The 23,557-nt window shown below is 35.0% G+C and overlaps 1 protein-coding gene across 3 annotated transcripts in view; it reads right to left on the bottom strand.

Moving 5' to 3' along the window:
• Positions 1 to 2,161: 2,161 nt before the first annotated feature.
• LOC124303330 (serine/threonine-protein phosphatase 2A 56 kDa regulatory subunit epsilon isoform) overlaps positions 2,162 to 23,557 on the bottom strand; it is a 100,190-nt gene continuing 78,794 nt past the window's right edge. For all 3 annotated transcript variants that reach the window (XM_046760423.1, XM_046760425.1, XM_046760424.1), the window contains 6 exons: positions 19,063 to 19,193; positions 18,613 to 18,730; positions 14,827 to 15,102; positions 6,117 to 6,346; positions 5,801 to 5,946; positions 2,162 to 3,456 (listed from right to left, as the gene is read on the bottom strand). In XM_046760423.1, the coding sequence (XP_046616379.1) occupies positions 5,805 to 5,946; positions 6,117 to 6,346; positions 14,827 to 15,102; positions 18,613 to 18,730; positions 19,063 to 19,193 (897 nt within the window). In that variant the 3' untranslated portion in view covers positions 2,162 to 3,456; positions 5,801 to 5,804. The remainder of the gene's footprint in view (positions 3,457 to 5,800; positions 5,947 to 6,116; positions 6,347 to 14,826; positions 15,103 to 18,612; positions 18,731 to 19,062; positions 19,194 to 23,557) is intronic.

Genomic DNA, 23,557 nt, shown 5'->3' with positions numbered 1-23,557 from the left:
AATAGCAAAAATAAAAAACATATCTAAGAATATTTTTAATTCTTCTTGGAAATTGTTTCTGAAGCATTCTAGAACGAAATCCAAAAATAAGACCTCTCTTGTCACCCTCAATTAAAGTTCGCTCAGGCACACCGTGTGACTTTCGGCTCGTCTTTAGCTCGTACTGTTATCATTATCATTGTCCTAAAACACTGACTTCACGGGAATGCCACATAAAGTATTATTAGAGAACTGACACTGCCTCCATGCAGTTTCATTGCACTTTATAAACACGATACTTACTCTACTAAGAGGAAAAACGTACATATATCATTCAAACAAATGTATATTGTCACCACCAACCTATTCTAATTGTGAGAGATAGTTCGTAGTTCGACCCCGTAGACCAAGGCAGCGCTACCGGTGGATTCTGCATGGATTCTGTCAGTGGCGCCATCCAGATACCTAAGCGTGAGGTGCAGGAGAGAAGGTTCGGACGGAGCAGCGAGGTGACACGAGTTTCCCCGTCCACTTTTTTATTTGAGAACTTATGCCATTCTATTACCACAGCAACAAAAATAAATGTTGAAGAGGTCCTTCTTATGTATGTATTTGAAATGTATTGAAAGAAAAGTGGTTAATAAATGTTAAATTTTAAATTGACTAGTAAGAGTGGCAGTACTGATTATAATAATAACAAATAATAGAAATTTGGTTGCTTTTGTATCACGAGAGTTCGCTGCATAAAATTGTATTACTAATAAACATGGGACAAAATTGAAAGATCTCTACTAACCTTTGGTTGCTTCTTCACCCAGTTCGTGTTTTGCAATAGGTTGTTGAATAAGGGTCCTGTACTAAAGCATTAAGTGTCACTCCGCTGGGACGTAGTCAGCTCCTGCCGGGCCGTGGTAGCGTGAGGTTGTTTGCATTGTTCATATAATAAATAAAGTTCAGTGCGTACACAAAGGGGAGACGGTGGCAGAATGGGAAACCGGAGAAATCAAATTTTACCAATAAAATACGGTAAGTAAACGATTTTCAAATTATTTTGTATAACTCAACATGCGATTGATGTAGGAATTTAATAATAGTGAAATTTCGCGGGTATCCCTGGTCTTGCTCTAGCCTCCCCTATACATGTACATATATTAACTTTCAGCGAGTTTTATTTAAAGCCTTCGAGTTATCCTTATAACTTCGCATAACCTTTTGCAGAATCCTGCGCAAATTGCGCAGCGTAACAGTAGGCGGCGATAAATCAAACTATGGTGTAAGGAAACAATGTGCTCTAAACAGAGATGCGCAGTAACCAAGCCACGTGAGCCCCACATGATGTCAGGACAAAAATTCCGTTTCTGTTGTCGAAGTACAACATATCGTCTGTAACCAATTATTGAATATTTGAATATTATTCTCCCATCAAATAAGACTTGGTAGACGTACGAATGAATAGCTGATTTATAGCTTTTAAAAATACTGCTCAATATGACGTCATGTGGGGGCACGTTCTAATTGGCCGAAGGAGAAGAGGTGCACAAGAGCACACCTTATTTTCTTTTACACCATGGATCAAACTGCTAGCAGCGACGCGAAATTCGAAAGTACGTAGATACGTACGAATATGGTTATAACGCCTCTAAATGAGTGATTCTGGCCTCACCTTGGTAACCAGATAGCTAATTGAAGGCAGTGGGAAAATGTCGATATTTTTATTTTTGATTTTGATAAAAATTTGAACGCAAAATAATTTGCTGCAATAAGATTGGTGGCTCCCCCATTTAAATCGATGGCAGAGTTTTGCTCTCCCGTAACCCCACTACCGCCACGCATGATTCTTTGTTGATACTGCCCATTTTGGAATTAAAATGAACAGCAAAAAAAAACGTATAATTATGACGAAATACAGATATTGAAGGTGCCTGAATGTTGCCAAGTACGTAGTTGTTAGAACGATGGTTCAAGATCACTATTTAAAACAACAAGGTCCAGAGTTTACGATGTAGTACAGTTGCTGAGAGATCACGGCACAAGCAGGATAAAAAAAAATGAGGCCAGCAACAATAGGGGCTTCAGAGAACGAAAAGAAAATAATAAAATAATACGAAGTGAGAAGCTAAAATGTTGCAATTAGTTTTAAGAAAGTCGTAAGGAAGTCTCAGCTACTTAATGAAAACGTAAGGAAGCTTCACTCATTTATTTCTGTCTATTTAATAATATTATCAATACTATTATTATTATCATCATTATTATTATGCAATGGTAAGAAATTTCTAAAAACGGTCCCATGAGCACACTCTCGCAGTAATCAGTGGGAGCACAGCTCCGAATAAACTTTATGTTTTGTATCTCTATTATTTATTATATTTTATAAGCAACCATGGATAGTTTGGTACAATTAAATTTTTGTTATTGTGTATTTGTCCCTCGCTTTCTTTATTCTTCATTTTTATTTAAAAAATAACATAGGTATACTTTTTTTTATGTTTTCTCCACAATGAATTTCAGTAATAATTATTATTAATGTTACTTTATGCATCTGTATAACTCGAAAATTTTTTCACTCTTGAAAAAAGGGTTTGTTTGTCGAGTTGCGAACACGTTGTCAGCATAATAATGTTAGTGTTGATAGCACACAGGACTGAGCGTCACTTCATAACGAAAGTATTTATTTATGTACGTGTGTGAGTGTGAGACTTTTTATCATATCAATATTACTATACTTTTATAATATATATTGTATTATATATATATATGTATGTATGTATATATACATATACATGTATACATGCATATATATATGTTTACCTAATTTATCATGTTTTGTTATATTTATCGTTATTATTTAACCGAATATATGATACATTTCAAACAACGCCCCTGCCGGCTGTCAAGAGATGACGATCAGAGTGTGGGGAGGAAAGGGATTTTGGCTTTCACGCTGTATTATGCACATCGCGCATCTGATAGAGACACACGTAATAGACATTGAATATTATGTATACACGAGCATGGATATAGAAATAATATAATATATTTATAAGCCTCATCCTTTCATATTCCCACCCCGATCATTTCCTCCCACCAAGCGCAGCTATCCTTAATTAAGAAGGGACCAACATCCTTGCATTATGTGCTGACACAGATTACACCATAAAACTTAGATCATTGCCGTCAAAATTATTAAAAATTAATATACACAACAAAACCATTAGAAATCATTATCAACCTCTCATTATGGCGTATGAGGAAATAGTATTGTAACTGCTTCTGCTGTCACCCTTTCCTGCCGACGCCTTTATGGCGTAACTCAAGAAAGGAATAATATTACGTTAAAAATGTCATCATGGGACATCTTTGTATTCACTAACAATAATGTGTGTTTTTTTTTCATTTTCTCATTTTTTTTTTGTATTATATGGACAATCGACGTAAACTAAGGATTAACAGATGGGCAGCGTAGTACTGAGTTTCCACCTATAAAACAAAAATTAGATCTTGTATTAAAATTTTCATTTATTTGCAGGGTGAAAATAAAATTGAAAAATCTGTGTTCGGTTATTAAATGGTGAAAAAGTAAAATATCTATTCTTGGAAACTTTTAAAGATGAAACCCAGTAACAAACCTCATGGGAAAAAAAATCCCAACTTGGGTGTAAATTAGTACCCTCAACTTTTTTCTAATGGGAATTTAGGATTATCTATGGAGTGGGGGGGGGGGGGGGGGGGGGGGGGGGGCAAATTCACACCAAAGTTATGAGTTTGTTTCCGTGAGAAAATAGTTACAAAACTTCAATCAATTCTGGAACATTTTTTAAATCAGTAATAGAACTCAATAATTATATGTTCGCCAGTACCCATTTCTACTTTCGCATTACTCAAGTATTGCAAATATCATCAAAATTAATATCACTTTTAAGATATTGAAGGCTAAGACGAATATTTATATGATTAAAGAATATCTACGTCAATGGAAAACAGTTTTGCATGGAGTTCTCTTCCTAGTGAAACTTGCAAGACTTGGTATCTTTTTTACTGTTGTTTAATAATTTTGCTCTCATTTTTCTGCCATCAAATGTGAGATAGTTTCTGGGGAATGACAACGAATTTTCTGATTATTCCTAAGGTTTGAACCAGTATAACATTTCAGCTAGATTCTGCAACCAGAATCTTCAAGATAAATAAATGTTTCATGGATTAAAATTCCTGATCTTCTACTCCAAAATTTAATAACCTTCTAAGCTCTCATTAAGCTTGTAATTTTTCAATTATCCATTCAGTTTAGGATGTGACAGTAGTGAAGAGATAAGTGTAATATATCTTGAAATACTAGTGCTACCGTTACATTTTTAGTGTTAAGTACTTTATTCGAGAGCAGGATTTTCTTGACGCAAGAAATTTACAATTTGCTCTGCGACACAATTAATTGTTTGGACTCAAAGCTTCAGGTACTGTTACAATTCAGGTCCTACCTGATGAATTGTGGTACAGGTTCAGAGCTGAATGTGAAAGCTGAGGCACATGCTATACTGAGTGCAATATGTTTTAATTAAAACTCCTCTAGTGCAGCTCTGAAAGAACTCATATCATCGGAGAGTGAGAATGTAACAATGTTTCAAAGCAGACAATTTTTTTCATTTATACACGAACAATCATTGTTTGAAGCGAAAAAATTTTATATAAATGTGATATTAACTAAGATAATATTTCCAATTTTTTTAATAGTTAAGCCTGTATTCTTGAACTTTTATATCGAGTATATTTGAGTAATATGTGTTTAAACACTGAGCATAAATGAGTAAAAACAAAGAAAGATCAGCAAATATTTGATATTATGAAGGAATAGCATGCATATTAGGGTACCGCAATAAAAAAAAACCTCAATTTTTTTTTCTCGAATTCCCAATTCATGAAAACGTAGTTCATAATATAGTATTGAACCGCATGAACGGAAAATGTGTTGTGATTGTTTTAAGCATTGCCACATCTAGATTTCGTATTCGCCAACTGGTTAACACATAAGATATTCAATTCCGACGTTTGAATGGAGATAATAATTTCTCTATACAATAAACGGAAGATTGTATGGTAGCGTTTAACAACTTGTTTAGTTTTCGTCATACCAGTGCATCATAAAACATATTTTGTCGTACTGATTTTTCGGAAGATGAAAAACTACGTCTCATTCTATGTTGAATATCTCGGAGATTGTACAGCCTATAATTTTCCGCGACACACAGATTTGAAGAAAACTAAATAAGTTTTCAAACGCTACCGTACAAACTTCTGTCAATTGTATAGAGAAATTATAATGGATAGAATTGATTTCTTGGATTTGAAGGTTAAAAGGAACTAAACGTAATGAATTTGTTCACGTTTTGGCATGGGCCCTTCTCAAAATAAAATTTGTTTAATAATCTGTCCAAGCAGCGACACTGATCGATCTGCCATGTCGGATCTGCCATTCAGAATGTTGGAAATATGATGTTAGATTTGAATTCAGCGACCTTAAAAACCATAAGGTACTTACTTTTGTAAAAATCGACCTATTTTGTCAAATTTGCGTCCGCTATATTAGAGCCGCCATTTTGAATTTTGGAAATCTGAATTCAGATCTGAAATAAGCAACGTCGAAATCAATCCTATTTATTATACTAAGGTCATGAATCCAACTCTATAGAAATTATAATCTCCATCTAACTGTTAGAATTGGATTTCTCAATGCGGCACCAATTAAAAAAATCGCACAGCGTTATTCTTTTACGAGATTTAATATTATGTTATGAACTATGGTTTCCTGAAGTGTAAATATGTTACTCACCGACTCAAGGCCGGGCTCGTGTGACAGGTGCGGTTGTAGTAGGAACTGGTGTGCTAGAGGGGCCTGTGATAGCTGCACGTCGTTCCATTTCTAACTCGTTTAACCTTTTCCATAATTCATCTCTCTCTTTCTCTCTCTTTTTCTCTCTGCAGACAGAAGACCATCAATTAATAAGATTAGCAGGGTATTGATTAAAAAAAAAAAAAAAAAAAAAAAACCAAAATAACTGTGTGTCAGTTGATAACAATTTGCAGTAGGTTTAAAAATACAAAGCGTCAAGCGTTTGGTTGGCATATATGAGAAAGGAAGAGCTTACTTTTGTCTTTCAGACTTATAACTGGCTGTGAGATCGTCAAAAAGCTTGCTGTTCATCTCCATAAAAGTTTTAAGGACGTTGTAGACGAGGGCCACAATTGTTTGGTTCCAGTGTTCTTTGCTGATTCTATATAGGGCAGGGAACATGATTCCCATTATCACGTGGTTATTTTCTTCGATTAGCGACATAATGTACTCGTTATTCCAAAAGTACAGCGCCCTCTCTGCGACCTGTAGAAATTCAGAACAGTATTCCATATTAAGACACAACATTATTCTTAACTGAGGAATCCTATTTCTAAGTGTATACACCAGCTGCTTGTGGATGATAGAGTGTTTGAAAAATTTTGGGACAAGGTTGCAGTTAGCGAAAGATGTAAGCATATCAAGTGATAAATTTCGTTTTCTTTTTTCACGTGTTGCAGCTACAAAATACTATTTTGTGACATCTGAGTGGAAAGTTCGAATTTCGGAATCTATGGAGCATACATGAAGTACACTATTCTCGAACAGCACGTAAATAAAAAATATATGCATGCTCATGAAACTTTCGCTCGCAAGAATGTTAAAAAATACTGCTTGTGGTACACGTGGCTAGGGTGATGTCTGATTTCTCTAATTACTGCACTCGTTTAGACATCCTCTACTTTCCACACTCGTCACACAATATACTATATTGCAGATTTATACAGTTTTCCTTTTTTCGATTTTGATGATATTTAACAGAAGTACCTTTTTATTCATTTACCAAAAAAATGTATTCAAGAGTACCAAACGACGTGATCGAAATTTTTCATATATTACTTGGTTCAAAGACGAGTTGTTGAGACTTTTTGGACGCATACCGCGCATTTTCGTGGATGTGCATCATAAGGTCCACTCTGAGCAACTCCGCTGTTCATTTGTTAGTGTGTGACTGATACAAAACTCGGAGCTGCTCATAGGCGACTTGTATTCTGAATTACTTATCATTAGGGATACCCTGGTGCATATCCACGAAAACACAGGGTATAGATTGCTGATTACTAATAGAATTTATCAAGTGATAAATAAACCTTGTGTTACAGGCTTCAAGAAACAGGTAAATATATTTAAGCACTTTTCTTTACCTCTCTTTCAACACTTCTGAAGTCTAGTATGGTTGAAGTTACAAGGAAAAAAAAAAAAAATGTAAATAATTTGGCTAACCTCAATGTGTAAGCCTTTGAACTTCCTATTAGGATGCATATCGAGCTCAGGAAAAAATTTTTGAACGGAATGGTTTTTCCAATTTGATGATTCAAATAACTTGAAAACTGTTGAACTCATTAAATCTAAAATCTAGTCAGGTCTGTGTTAACAACTTGATGCTTTTCATTTCCAATTTTTTCATTACATTCTAAATTTTACCTCATTCGAAAAGAAGCAAGTAAATGGGGCTTTAACAATAAGCATCAAAATCGGAGTTTGGAACACCTAGTTAACATTTAATTATCGTGTAATTGCTTTTCCGAATTAGTCACCCCTAGTGTGTATTCGCTCCGTGACAGCATCAGCAACCCCACAAGAGGGAGAAAACATCGTTAATGACAAGTATCGAATTCGGGGTTTGGGGGTCCATGGCGCATATAATTAGCATTTAATTACTATGTAGTTAATTTATCGAAATCACCCACCCTCGGTAGATTGTTCTATGTGGCGTTGCTATCTCGTATCAAGCTGGTGTTTTTCGAAAAACACGGAGCGAAAAATTCGGCATTGCAGCATTTAAGTAGCATCTAATTAGCACTCGATCATTTCATATAGTGAACTTCAAATTTTTCATGTAGCGGTACTGGGTTAATAGAGGTGTTGAGAAGAGCGACATCAATTCCGACTCAAAAACTTGCAAAAAAATGAGAGAACACATCTAGATAATGTTGCAACAAATCATGAGATATTCATAGATCAATTCTCTAAAACCTTTTCACTTCCCAAAACGGAACTACTAGGAAATAGCAATTAATACCAACCGCAGAAGCTACGCACAAGAGTGCGAGACTACGGAACAGGACTTGAATTTCAGGAGGTTTGTGGTAACTCTTTTTTTTAAGTTACATGTCTTAGTAGTGTCATTCGAATCTTTAAAAATATCTACAGTAATATGAAAATTAACAAAGCTATTAACATTTATTAAAGAGCTGTAATATCAGATCTTCAAAAAACGGCCTGTCTTCTTGAAAAAATTACTTTTTGATGTTATACTTCAAAAATAGATGCTGAAAACTAACACTGATTTTTCTGCACACTGTGGGATTAATCTGTCAAAAGTTATCGACGACTTGCGGATTTACGTAGATCTGTCATTATTGCAAAGCTATGCGACGTAACCGCGTAAACTTTGGACCAAAATTCGAGGAAAGATTATTATACACGTCGCATGAGTTTCGGGACATGGCATTGAAAATTCACCGAAGTAATAGCAATAAAAAAAACGATCAATACCCGTGTTTAACGGTAATTTACAGGTAAACTAACAATGATACGTGATTTTTGTGCAAGCCATATTTTATAGCGGGCATTTTCCTCTAAAACCAACTCAAAAAAATAACGTGCAATACAAGTTTCTCAATTTACAAAAAAATTTTGTTTGGTAACTGGGACCTAATTTTTCTGGCAAACTTGAGAATATGTTCCTGAGCATCTAATGAACCTGTACTAGAATTGTCACCCCTATATTCTTCGACGAACAAAGTCATGTACATTCCGACTGAACTATGTGTACTATGTAATAATTCCGTAAACTATCTTCATCCAGGTTATAAATGACATCTGCACGTGACTATTCCTTTTGTGCACACTTACGTTTTAAATTGCATTCAGCATGACAATGACGCATATGGAAAGATCCAAAAGGGGGGAGTCTGGTGGTGGTTAATGTGGGCCCTATGTGTCTACGGTCCAAGGTGACCGTATAGTCGATTCAATATAGTCGGTCAAGACTGGGTATAGTACCCGGACTTGTATAGAGGTCTAACTAGGGAATGAAGCATTTTTGCATGACACCGATCCAGGACAGGTGCGACCTGAATATTCTTATAGAGCTAATGCTCGTGATAAAGGCCTATGTGATTCCAGTCACAGATTTTTTTGGTGAAAAAATATGCGGTGCGTTCAAAGTTAGTGAAATGATGTTTTTAAAGGATAGCGGTAAAATTATTAATATGATAAAAAAAAGAGTTTAATAAGAATTTGTAGGTATTAAAAATACGAACAATTTGACTAACCGCACATTGAAATTCATTAACTTGTTCTCTTGCAAAGTAATAAAAATTACTAAAACGGTCATTTCTAGAGTAACGAATAATTTATGCAATACTACATGTACATGCACACGTCTTTGAAAGTCTCGGAATATATGCCACTTGGTATACCAAAAAAGTGTGTGAATCCACTTTTAGCGCGAGCGCCTGCCAGGTAGTGATGGCTTCCCCGACTCCACCGCCACACGAGGCGTCACATCTTGTTCGTGAATTAACCGTAAAAATGAACGGTACGTTCATAAGTAATATCTTCGAAAATTTTATGACAGTTAGTATGAGTCTTTGTCTACATTGTACTCAAATTTTATCTCTCTATGTTAAAAGGAGTAGCTGCAATAATTGTTGAAAAAAAATTAATTCCTCCCTCAATTTACCTCGAACGCATTTTTTTTCTAAATTTGCGTAAAAATATCAGCTTTTAAATAATGCTAATACCGATTCTGTAACATGACAATTGACAGAGTGATTCCATTTGTTTATGAGTAAAAACCATACCCCCCTTTCACAGCCATTTGTCACCCACTTAATTGTGAAAAATCATTTTGCCCCAAAGTGTACATCATAGTGAGACTCTTCGGGATTAATATTGTTCAATTGTTGTTGCTCTCCGATAAGATGCCAGCTCGGCAATTCCATACAAGAAGAGTCGATTATTAATAACAATAGCAAGTAGTTTTTCTCAAAAAGTATTCATCCAATTAATTCTACCATATTAATAGTTTCGTGGCGATTACTTGAAATCATCGTATCACTAACTTTGAACGTACCGCAAATTTTTTCGCCAAAAAATCTGTGACCGGGAATATATAAACTTTGATCACGGGCTTCGGTTCTATAAGAATATACAAGGTCGCATCCATCCTGGATCTTTATTATAAAAAGTCGTTTTTTCGGCGTTATTTCCTGGACTAGCCTGGAAACAGCAAACGGGTTTTTATCGTTCATACTCTGGCAGCTGAAAGCACTGGCAGGTAAGAATGTTTTGAAAACACAATTGTTGACATATTTTGCATAGTATAAGCGTCGTGAATTCCAATTTCCCATTGTGATATGTGAAATTACAGGAATGCAATTCACCACACTTCTGCGTAAGTGGCGACCTGTGTGGCCACTGGCCATCCATAGATCCACCGATATGACTTCAAAATTAAGATCATTTCCAGACCTGTGTACAAGATCGTGCTATATCACATCTATAGCATCATCTTTAACTGTGTAGGAATGCTAGCTGTACTGATCGAGTAAACTCATTCTTGTGTTTCGTTCATTCCATAAACAAATAATCCAGGCAATCGAGATGAAAATTAGGCCAAAGTTCTGAGTAATTCCCCGTAGTAACAAAAAAATATCACGTGGAAGAATTAAGCTTATACATGGATAACTCCACCAATTTTCTTTTGACGATCCAAGGTTAAAAATTCGATTTTTCTGCAATTTTGATATCATGTAGTATGAACAGTTGGGGTCAATGAATCTGAGATGGCTAATATTTTACACTAGACAGTTATGTTGGCAACACAGAGAAACCTACAGCGCCGCAGTTGACCGAGTGCGAAACTAACCCAATCTCAATAAACATAACATAACCCATGACCGTCGAGTCTAACGTTACAATACCGCAGGCATAATGACTTGTTGGATTGACACATATTCTAAGGTTAGATTCGACGGTTATGGGTTATGTTATGTTTATTGAGATTGAGTTTGTTTCGCGATCGGCCGACTGTGGCACTATAGGTTTCTCTGTGTTGCCAACATAACTATCAAGTTTAAAAAATGAGCCGTCTCAGATTCATTGTCCCCAAGTGTACTTAGTTGCAAAAATCCGGCAAGTTTCAAAGTTTTAGCTTTTGCGGTTTAAAAGAAACCCATTGATCAATTTTTTACCTTCAAACAGATTTTCATATTAAAATTTTTATTTTATTTTTATGGTGGAAAAAATATGCTCATAGGGGAATTTGATGTAGAAAAGTTTGATCTTTCTGACCATAGATTCTGTTTTACATTGACGTCTCATGGAGCAGAACTCTGGTGGATATTTGAATGGCGCTACTGCACCTACTTAATTGGAATTTTAGTAATTTTTATGCTCCACCAATGATAGGAAATTTCACGTTTCTCTTTGTATTTATCTCCCGTCCCATGGAGCGGATATATAGTGAAACAACCCAATTTATAATTCAAACACATCAGGCTTAATAATATAAGTATGGTAAATTTCACTGTTATTTCACTTCGTCCTCAAACTATCACATTTTGACTGTAGCATCTATGATCAATTTTACTCTACGTATTTCTAAGGCTTAGAAAATCTAGTGATAGGGAGCATGGAAAGTCCTAGGTGAAAGACCCAAATAAATTACTCTCACCTAAAGGACTCTGTTGGTACACAGATGGGTCCGAAACAAACATTCGCAATGTGGGTGGCATTTGATACGGCGGCAGGGGGAGGAGGCAGGAAGAATACTCTACTCGCCTTGGGACTCACGGCTGCAGTTCTCCAAGTCGGAGTGGTTTTCATATTGGCTTGCACTAAGTCTACCTGAGATAAAGGCTGAAGTAGCAAACATATATACATCAGCAATAGCAGCCACACCGCATGTGGACTTGGTTCCTTGGACGCTTACGTAATAAGGGCAGTGTTGATGTGAGACTGTGTCATATTATTAACATGGCTAGTACGCGGTAATTAGGTGAGACTGCTATGAATCCCGGGAGATAGTGGTATTCAAGGCAATGACCTAGCACATAACCTGACCAAGGAAGGCGCCTCACGCAAAGAAAGCGACGAGGGCTGCCTCATACGTATACCATCAGGGTCCGCAAGAGGCCTATCTACGGACCAGGCGAAGACTTGTTTTGCAGATTTCTGAGCCAGAGCACCGGATATGGCACACATCAAGGCTCTCGTTCAAGAGCCATCTCACTAGCTAGGTGTCATGCTCACTAATTTTGACAAAATTGACCTAAGAACGCTGATGGGTATCATAACCGGTCACTGTACACCGACAAGCACCCCATGCATATGGGTCTCAGAACTGGGAGTCTGCATGAGTTGTAGGGAGGAGCAAGAGACCCCTTTTAACTGATCGCACAGTGCAATGGACTCAAGGACCCACACAGACAAGCCTTTGTGATAGACTACATCGGCGAGAAGAAGATTTAGGAGATAGGGATGAGGGTAAGCTGCTTCAATTCGCTAAGCTAGTGGACCTCATGTCTACTTACTAGGGTGCCCTAATAAGCTCGGGCACAATGGTCAAACTGGACCGATTGCCAAACCACGTCTTATTATCACAAATACAATACAGAAATATAAATAGACGCATGAAATGTTAAAATACAAGTCTTAACTGTGACATCAATTGTGATTAAGACCATATCACGGTAATGGCAGAAAAAGTGGGTGTATTTTCGTTATTTTTCTTAAGCAAACGATGAAGGAGAACGAATGTACTGATTTGCGTGGTCAATACATACATGTTGAAGAGTTTATAAAAAAAGTGTGCATTATAATTTATCATTTTTTTTTTGGTTTACCCCCTGCCCACTAAATTGCAGTACGGCGACATTGTTGCTCGCTGTTGACAGCGATTAAAGCAAAGGGTTAGTTAAAAAACATGTTCAGAAACTAGATACTTTCGACTGTACCACCACGTAGGGAAAAGTCAATGCCTCCAAAATTAACAAAATGACGCGGTACTAAATTTTTTTTACAAAATTTATGGATAAATTGAATGGTTTAAAATAAAATGGGGTCTGTAATAAAAAAAAGTCCGTACGTGGTGTCATAGAGACTGGCTTTTCATATGATTTACGACTTGGTCCATGCAAATTGGACGCATGTTTTTTTTTATGTACTGTCAAACAAGTTTATAAATGTAGTTTTAAGAAAAATGCGTTCCACGTTTGAGTGATGGATAATTCATACATGAGAACAAAGTTTATCAACTCACCAATTTTTAAATTTAATACCTTTAATACGTTCACGAGGCCCACGTAACCGTAGTTGAAAAGTATGGAGGCAATATTAGCCGCAGTTTCCAAAAAATGGAGTTTAAATTCCGTAGTCGCGCGCTTGAAATTGTTTCACAGAAAATGCTTTATCTTCGCCAATTTGACGAATGTCTTCAAGAAATTTGGAGAGAGCATTCTTGAAACATGCATCTGTCAGAAAATGGAAAGAAAAAAAAAAGAAACAAAAAATTTCGAATTTTTACCTTAATGGTGACATAAAGAAATAAGAGAGCGCTATGGACCGGAATGAATGACGTATAGGTACGAAAGACTTATGAACTAGAACAAATGAAATATGCAAATGAAACTTCTTTATGTACTCTACAAGTAGAAATTGCCGGGACTAAAAGGAATTTAACGAACAAACGAAAAAACGTACAGGTAAAAAACGTATAAACGAGACTTCACGAGTTATTTAGGTCAGGAAAAAAATACTATTCATAACTATGAACTTTATTGCTCCTAAAATGCGGGACATGCAATAATAGTAACACATATTAGAAAATTACCAATTTTTTGAATAAATTTCAGGATATGTATAATTTGCCCATTATCGAAATTTAAACCATTCCCGTTCATCTGCTTATCGAATGAACGAAAAATAAGAATGAGTTTACTTGGTCGGTGAATGTGAGAGTGCTACATACCCTTGAAGAGATTCAATGAGGTACTACAAAAATTGTTCAAAGAGCTCGAAGTCCGTCAACAATTTCCTGATATATATTACTGAGTGTTCCTTCGAATTTGAGAAAAAAAATAAAACCCAATGATGGTTGCATTCCCCAACAGCACAGAACTTGTGGACGTGTAATATTTGTGGCAGCAATGTAATAACATTTGATTGTCAGTTATACTGCATCAACATTGCTTTAACACTCTGTTTTTTTTTTTTTTTTTTTCACAAAATTTTATTTGGAGTAAAATTACCTTTTAATGGAGCTACTTTAGTTTATACTTTATTCAGATCGAATCTAGTCATTTCATACCATACCATACCATCACCATTAGTCTTTACCTTTACTGGACTTCTGAGGAGATCAGGAATTTTGTAGGCATGCATATAGTTTGTCTATTTGGTTAGGTACAATCCATAGGGTGTTTATTAAAGTAGAGATTCACGGGTAGTAGTAATTTCTGATATCAAACTGAAAACTTTGACTGTTTAACTCTGGTAGTTGAGCCATTATTGTGGTTACTCATATGGTTGGCTGCAAATGAATTCACGATATTGTATTACTGCCTGTAACTTTACCCTGTGCCTATACCGAATAAACAAACTGTGAATAGATGAACGTAAGTCTGTAGCAATAGCTGGTGCATTTGTATCATGCAATGTAGGTAATTTGAAAAAATAATTCATGATGCGTTAACAGGATGAACAATTAAGTACAAGTATTTAATATTGATGTTAACCTGGAAATGCGGCGAAGACACACAACGTGCAATCTGTCTGAATAATGGCTCCTGTATTTTCACAAATTGGGCAGGTTCTATAACATCCAGAATCTCTTCGATCTCACCAAGGAACATGACTTCTTTCTGACTGCATGTCTTAGGCCAGAACTTGAGAAGTCCGCGAACAACTGGCTCAGTCAAAGTTGCATCTTTTTCCAAGAATTGTACTACACAGTAGGCCAGCTGTGCATGATAAAGTGATAAACACTTTACTTTATGCAGCGGTAACAAAACCTGAAAAATACAGAATGAAACATTATCAACAAAACGTGACGAAGATGTTCTGCTAATAACAACCATCTCTTTTAGCAACACATACAATTCATTATCACAGGCTCTCTGTTCTTAATAATTTTAAATTACTTTTACAATATTTAAATTTAGAAATGATTCGTTTAATAAAAGATATTTGACATGTAAAACATCTGACAGTTGAGTTTTGTGTTTGAGCCAAATACAAGTGCTCTTGAATCAGTCAGAATCCAGCGCGCCAAGTGTACATGTGTGGCAAAAAGAAAAAAAAAAATGGGCCCATTCTTAGTAGAGTAGTTTAGAAAGATTCTAACGCCTTTAGGTATACCGAAAAATGCAAAACTCTATTTCGCTCTTTCTGAGGCACTCTACCAATTTTTGTTATTCGAATCTCTAAAAATACTGTAATTCGTTCAAAGTAAAAATTTAACATTCTTATAAGTCATTCGAAAAATAGTATACTGTGTAACAAGGAGGCAAACTCGATCTTTTCGGACCGAGCGTAAGTTTTCAATATCAGTTGTAGGTGAGCATACTTGTGCGAATCAAAGACGAATATTGCAAATACGCAAACCAAAAAGACCGTTGTCTCTTTGTTGCCTCCTAGGACTAAAAGTAGTCTTTTCTACACACCGTTCATGCACAGTTACAAATAAATCTAACATTACGCGACCCTAACCTCGATTTCGTGCTTTGTGAAAAAAAACGCGTGACATAATCCTGTTAGATAAGGAATCGTGTGTATAGGAGCTGAAAGTTGTCTTCTCCGTACTGCCCGTATACGCATACGCAGACGGACACTACCAGCATAGAAACGGGTACTTAGTGGACGCAAAACGCGTGAAACAAAGGGCGTAAAACCTGCTTGCATTGTATAAAAGATATTAACTTCACATTTTATAGTCACTATGTGATTTTTTTTTAAGACTATCTCGAATAATCGATTAACCCTAATTTCTTACATTTTATTATAACTATAGATGTGCAATAAAGCAAATATTGGCACCAACAATTTCTCAGTATAATAAGTTTTCAATTTCAGAATAACGTGTTAATAAAGTGAGAACATCCGTTTATTGCTTATTAAACTTACCTTTTTTGTAACGTTTGAGTGTAAATTGAAGATAAGCTGGTTTAATTACTTTGAATACCTCGACGCATTAGTGCCAATTGGCTTAAAAAAAGTAATTGTGAGTGCTGATGCGTGGGTCGATCATGGATCGAATGTCATATGTCCATTAAAAAATGATTGACTAGTATAAAATATTGTACGATACAGAATGAGGTTCACTGCGAATCTTAAAATTTGATATCTCTTCAATCTTATTTTTTGTATTACTTGAGCCAGAAAAAAAAGGCGAGCAATTCCTCTTTTCTCGAATTATCGTAGGTATACAAATAATAGTATTACGATAAACATTGCCTCTATAGATAATTAAAAAATGCTGCGGCATGGTTTCAGATCTGAACAATAACAACAAATGAACATATTCAGTGACACATAATAACACATAATTCTGAATGTTTAATAGTTATTAAAGCAGATTTATGTAGGAAATAATTGTAATAATAATAATAATAATTTAATGTAATTGCTTCATCAATAATCCATAGCTTTGTTGTGATAAACCATAGACGGACAATGTTTTTATAGTTGTTTGCCAGAAAGTGTCAAAGGTAACAAATTTACAAAACTCACGAAATAAACAACGCGTTGATTATATTTTTCGACACACTTTCATGGAAAGTTGTCGTTTACGAACCATCTAAAACTCACTCTTGTTTACGAAAGACCACCTGCAGCGCTTACAAATGGCGTGGACCATGCATTACAAGTCTAACGAAAAATAGAGTTCGACACGCATACCAAAAGCAACAATACCAAACTTGTGTACAGAAGCAGTATTGTCTATTAGTTTCAGTTTTTGAATGCTTAAATTTTTTCAAATTTTTTCATCATTGAAAACAAGACAGGACAAACTAAATTAACAACGTTTGGTTTGTCACTGCTCATTTGTGGGCGAAGTTGTCGGTAATGTGCTCGAGTACTTCCACGCGGCATGCAAGCTCACACTTCTACAGTATATTCGTGAAAACAAAGAGATTTCTTGCTATTTTTTTTCTTTAAAAATTCTCAAATCTTCGTAGAATTTGTAGCATTTTTTTCAACTTTCACATAATCTTCAACATAAAAAAAACTTACAGAAAAATTGCTTTTCAAAAAAATTAACGTATTATTGATTTCACCCAGTCAAAAACATAAACATTTTCTGGGGACAACCAAAGTGTGCAGGTCCTGTTCCTAGCAACAGAACTGTTAATTTTTATATGCAAGTTGCTAAAAACTAATGTTGTAAATAACGCTGGAAATTTGATAATTTCGTTGCGTTATTTAGCTGAAAAATCTTAATCGTTGACCTGCTTAATTCGTCGCATGTGAAAGTAGCCTCGAATAACTGTTTATCAATTAAACAAATATGTAACTACAAGAAAAATTTGTTAAATAGCTAATGATGAATAGTATCTTATTTAAACATTGTTCCATTCTTGAGTGATAAAATCGTTTCAAATTTATTAAAATGTTTAAGTGATTTCAACTAATTTTTGTTACACCAACAGATTTCGAATTGATACCAATATTTACTTCGCCGCCTGTGAGCATGCATTTCGTTGATTCAATGAATTTTTTCTCGCAGTGTAGACTTTTTATCACGTGACTTGCAATAGTGCGTAGAACACAGTGGAAGATACACAGACGTTCACAGTATGCGTATGGTTTTGGATGTAGAATTGCATTGAATACGGGTTTTTTGGTAGCAGCGACGCATAGGCTTATATAATAATCAATACAGGTGATACGCCCACACTTCAAGATGCGAAATCGATGAATTTCTCTCGATTTCAGTCGAATTTTGGGTGTTAGTTCAAATCTATTCTCTATAAATAATTGGATTTATTCATTTTATGTAGCTGTTCCAGGGTAATTAGTTAAATTTCAAAAAAATTTAAATTTAGGGAAAGTAGGCGAAAGCTTGATGGAAATAGCGGGTATTAGAGTTCCAACATTTTCCACAATACTGACCAAATAGACTGAAATTGGGCGTGAATACTTTTTTTTTGGGTAATATTAACACGTGAACACGTAAAATTTGGAATGTAAAATACATTAAATTGATTTTTTCAGTCCATTTTAATTTATGAAAAAAAGGTAACAGTAAAACTCTTTCAGGGTATATTTAAGGGAAGCCTTCCGTTTTAGAACGCTTGTAGGGGTAGAAAAAAAAATGGGTTACTTTTAGGAAAATAGGGGACCCATTATGCAGTCTTCGGTAAAGATTGACTATCGTATCGTCTTAGGCAAAATAACTTTTATGAGTAAGACGCAAGTAAACCCAAATTCGAACCGAATTTTTAAATAGCCTCTTGACTGATTGTATATTGGTATATGTAGTACAATCATTGAATGACAGATAAGAATAATATTGAGTTTACCTTGACCAAGAATTGCTTGTGTTCTACTTTGAGAGGTAGAGCAAATCCGTTAATAATGCTTCCCAGTATTTCGAGCAATTCTCCAACCCCGTTGAAATGTTCTGTCTCGTAAACGAACCTGTGATATCATAAATTATTAGTTCGTCATATCGATTACGAATAGTCCTACACATGCCCGCGTGATTCTGTGAAGGCTAATTTTTTGGACACGTCGATTAAGTTGGCAATGCAGACTAAGCCTCTCAGAATCACTGCGGGCATGTGTACCTGTGCACAATATGTTTCTTCAAATGACCACAAGAGTAATAAAATTAAAATTCTCAAATTTCTTGGCATTACGTTATAGTCTAACTAAATAATATTTATATAAGGCTAAAAATATAAAATTTCTGCGAATCGGACTAAAAGATGAGAATAACTCGCCTCTTGTTACAAAAATTACCAACGCACCTCAAGAAAATGTTGTTGATTTGTTTTCGGATGAAGGCTCGAAGGCCGAGGAACTTCCCGTAAATACGATGTAGGACAGTCTTCAGAAAGTCTCGTTCCCTAGGGTCTTCCGAGTCAAACAAGTCCAATAACTAAATCAGAAATACACAATGATCAATTTTTTACATGTTCATTTAATCAAAAAAATACATAATATCACAAAATACAAAAGTGCCAATTGATATCCCATAACGCCCCTCATACCTTTGTGCTGTAATTAAAAATATTTTCGATTAGAAATTTTGATATTTGAATTTTATTCAAGTATAAATGTCAATGCATCAAGAAACTTGTACTATTTTATCAAGAGCACAGTAAAAAGGTTGATTCGTGATGACTGACGCCACCAGAATTGGCTGAAAAAAAATTTGAATCAAAAGCATAAATTAAAGAGCTATTTGTGAGCTCTGCAATGCCGCAAACCCCGATTTTTGAGCTCGTTTCCGTTACATATTAAGAATTATTTTGACCACGTAAGAATTAGGAGCTCCTTGGATACGTTGGAAACAATGTCGTAGAAACAACCCCTATAGATATATCCACGCCCGATCGCGACGAGAAAACAAAACAAAAAAAAATTCAAAATGATGAGTAGGTACTGGAATGTTGCGTAATTTAAGAGCTTTAAAATGTCAGCGGTAAAAATTTTTACTTTCAACCCTTAAGGACAAACAAAAAAAAATAAACCTACCCTTAAGATTCATCGCAGTGAAGCCTTTTTTATGGTGAAACGTTTAGCGATTTAAGAGCTAACATGATATGTGAGATTTGTTTTTGAAGCAACACCCCCTTAACCGCCCACTGCTCCGATTTGTTTTAGATCATCAGAAAACTACCTTTAAACAACATTTCTTTTTTACGGTAAAATGTTCAGAGATTTAAGAGCTAAAAGGATATGCATAATTCGATTTTAAATTTTTTTTTTTTTTTTGTAAAACTGTATGTGGATTGGCATGTTCAAGTGTACCCTGCCGTTATTGAAAAATCGAATTACGGTACGTAAAATGCATCAACTACTGACTTTCAATAGCTATTGAAGGGGCTGTACGAGTTGGACGCTGGAAAAGTAGAAGAATTTTAGGAAGTTGTATCTTGACAATCAATTATCCAATTAATTATATAATTAATATAATTATAATTAATTATCCAAAATAAAAAGTTTGTAGATCGAGGATCGTGAAAATTTTTTTTCCATTAGCATCAATTAATGAGGAGCATCATTATTGACCATAACGTCAACCATTTCGCGCTGTGACATGTTTTGTCGTTCCCACGGTTCCGAGTTGGCAATGAATCTAGGAGAAACAAAGTAATAATTTTTTAAAAATTGGGATCGTGGCAACGAGCATTACGTATTGGATTTAAAGAATCCATTTGGATTGTTTTTTGGTTCAGTTTAACTGGCAACTTGGAATCGTGGGTATAATGGTTGACTTTATTGTCAATAAAAATCCTTCTTATTGATTGATTATAATTATAAAAAATATACAAATTACGCTCGACCTGCACACTTTTAAATAGAAATAAAAACCCAATCGAATTAAATAATTGGTTGACGAGATGCAAGATTTCAAAATTCACCCACTTTTCCAGCCATCAACGCGTATATACCACCTTAAACACTAGCCAAAACTAATGATAATGAAAGAGACAGTAGTAAAAAGTGAGCGTAATAACAAGGACTTGTAACAATAATAAGGAACAGCGACAAGAAACAGTGATAACTATAATAAGAATAAAAATAATGAGACACGAAACAACAACAAGAATAGTAACTAGAAGCACAAACGATGACGAGAGCGAAAAACATTCTTTTATATTGTAAATTTCCTCTATGGAGCTCGAAAACTATATTTTCCGTCACTTTAAAAATGATAATAATGGATATTGTAAAAACACTGTAGCAAGCTGTGTTATTTTTGTATTATATTAATTATTTTCTTATAAACCTCCGTACGAAATAATGAGTCAGAATCGAACAAACTCCAATCGAATTGAATGGTTGGTCGTCGAGATATATGTTCCCAAAATTCACCCACTTCTTCAACAGTTGACTCGTATATACTCTTGAAGGAATGCAAAATATCTGAATATTAGTTTAAGTATGTTTAAAGAAAAGTCAACAAGCTCGGTAAAAGTTTTACTGAGGTACCGTAAAAATATTAAGCACACCATATCCGATACTCAGTTGAAATCAAACTGTTAATCAGTTAAAACGTAAGGTTAGTAGAATGACAATGAATGAATATGTGTGTGGTCCTTGAAAATAAAACGAGCATTTTATTAGTACTTAAACAAATTACGGACGAACATTAAATCAATTTCTACGTACACTCACAAGGTGGATGATTTATTCGAATCCAGAGAAAAATCTGGTTTACATGTTTGTTGGCAACGAATGTGCGCTGGAGGTAACAAATTAAGTATGGTTTAGAAGACATAAAACCTATCGTACCCCACGAACACTTCAATCGTTAAGTCAGCTGAAGTGGATATGGCTCAGAAATCGAATTATGCATATCCTGTTAGCTATTAAATCGCTGAAAATTTTGACGTAGAAAAGAATTCGCTGCCATGAATTTTGAGGGTCGTTTTTTTTTTTTTTTTTTTGTTTGTCCTTAAGGATTAAAAACCAAAAACTATCACCACCGGTATTAAAAAGCTCTGAAATCACTCAATATGCCGTAATCATCATTTTGAATTTTTTTTGTTTTCTCGTCGCTATTGGGCCTGGATATATTCGTAGGGGTTGTTCCACGACATTGTTTCCAACGTATATCAGGAGCTTCTATTTCTCACGTGGTCATAATAATATTAAGAAAAAAAAAAAAATTTCACTTTCCGGTAAGCTGCCCCCTCCCCCCTCGCGCTTTTCAAAATTGATTTTCTCGTAACGGTAACGAGTTAAAAAATTGCGGGTTGCGGCATTGCAGAGTTCAGAAGTAGCTCTTTAATCTACGATTTTTTCAAATTTTTTTGAGCAAGTGGAAGGGGGGGGGGGGGGGAGCGTTGCGGAGGTAAGGAGTGACACATCAGGTTGTTTAGTGAAATATCCTTTCTGCTCTACTTCTGTCAACAATTCGGCTACTTTTTGACCGGAGGTAGCATAGGAAATAGGATTTGTATCATTTGCGCACATAGGGATTTCTTGACTCGTGTGAGTTTTGCACTCGCATTTGGCTAGTACAGCACTTTACACTCGTCAAAAAGTTCCTAGTTTATGTACACTTGCCACGAAAATAACTATTATGAAATGCGGAATTTAACTAGCAACCCTGAAAACCATTGTGTGCGGAATGAAATCTGCCAAATTCATAGTAAAAAATATAGTTGACATGGGTATTTTTGATAACAAAAACCTAGACGTGTTCCTCTTTTCCTGCAGTTTTACGCGAAGTCTGTACTTTTTCGTTTCTCCGTGGAGTTTGCATTTTTTTTATTCGAGAAAGTGTTTAATTTGCAAATCAAAAGTTTTTCTGTACATCATTTTCCATAAGTTTGTATTTTTTTTTTCCTGTGGGATACGATTGTGAACAAAAAGAATTTTTTGAATACAAATTATTTATATTGTCAAAACGAACATTTAAAAATCTACACCGGAAAAGAAATTTTATCTCCAACACTGTTTCTTTTTTCTACTGAAAAACTAACCATTAGGTGTGAAACATTTGTTTAACTAAATAGAAATATACTGGGCATTTCATATCAAATCACATAAAAAAAAAAAAAAAAAATGCGATATTGTCTCTGAGCTTTTGATGCTTTTTTTTCGCTCCTTTATACAATTCGAATATACGGTATTAGTAGAAATATGAAGAATCAGCCATAAATCTTTTTCAGAGTTTGCAAATGATTATCGCAAATTATCTGTAATTTATGCACTACAACGGCGAGGATATTTTTCTTTCAAATTGCTATCGTACATATGCATAAAATACTATGAAAATTATGAAATTTTTGTAAAAGAACTTTTTGCATACATCACCCAAAATTCAAGTTATATCGATCTAAAAAATTAAAGAATCACTGAAATCTGTCTTTTCGGACGAATATCGCGGGGAAACACTTAATTTGAAGAATTTAAATAAATCAAGATCAAGCTTTACAGTACGGACCCGTAATTATGAAGAACAGACAAAAAGTCGAAAGGTGTCACAGAAATTCGCCATTTCATTTGATTTGGAAAGCTTCATATAAATCGCCCCTTTCATCTTGTGTCGTAGAGAAAATTTAAAAAAGTTGTTTTCGATCTCCGATAACGGAATATAGAATTTGTTTTTTTATAATTAAAGGGTCATTTTTCGCAAGATAAACATTTTTCGTATAAACTAATACAACGTAACGTAATTGCCAAACTAAAAAACTCTCAGAATTCTTTTTTAAAGATCACAGCATTTATATTCAAATCACAAAACGAATTGTTCAAGTTTTATAGTAAAAAAAATTCCCGTTTTCC

Source organism: Neodiprion virginianus, chromosome 4, assembly GCF_021901495.1.
Source record: "Neodiprion virginianus isolate iyNeoVirg1 chromosome 4, iyNeoVirg1.1, whole genome shotgun sequence".
In the NCBI taxonomy this organism is placed as follows: domain Eukaryota; kingdom Metazoa; phylum Arthropoda; class Insecta; order Hymenoptera; family Diprionidae; genus Neodiprion; species Neodiprion virginianus.
Note: the sequence above shows the minus strand (reverse complement) of the source record. Positions and strands in the feature narration are given on the sequence as shown.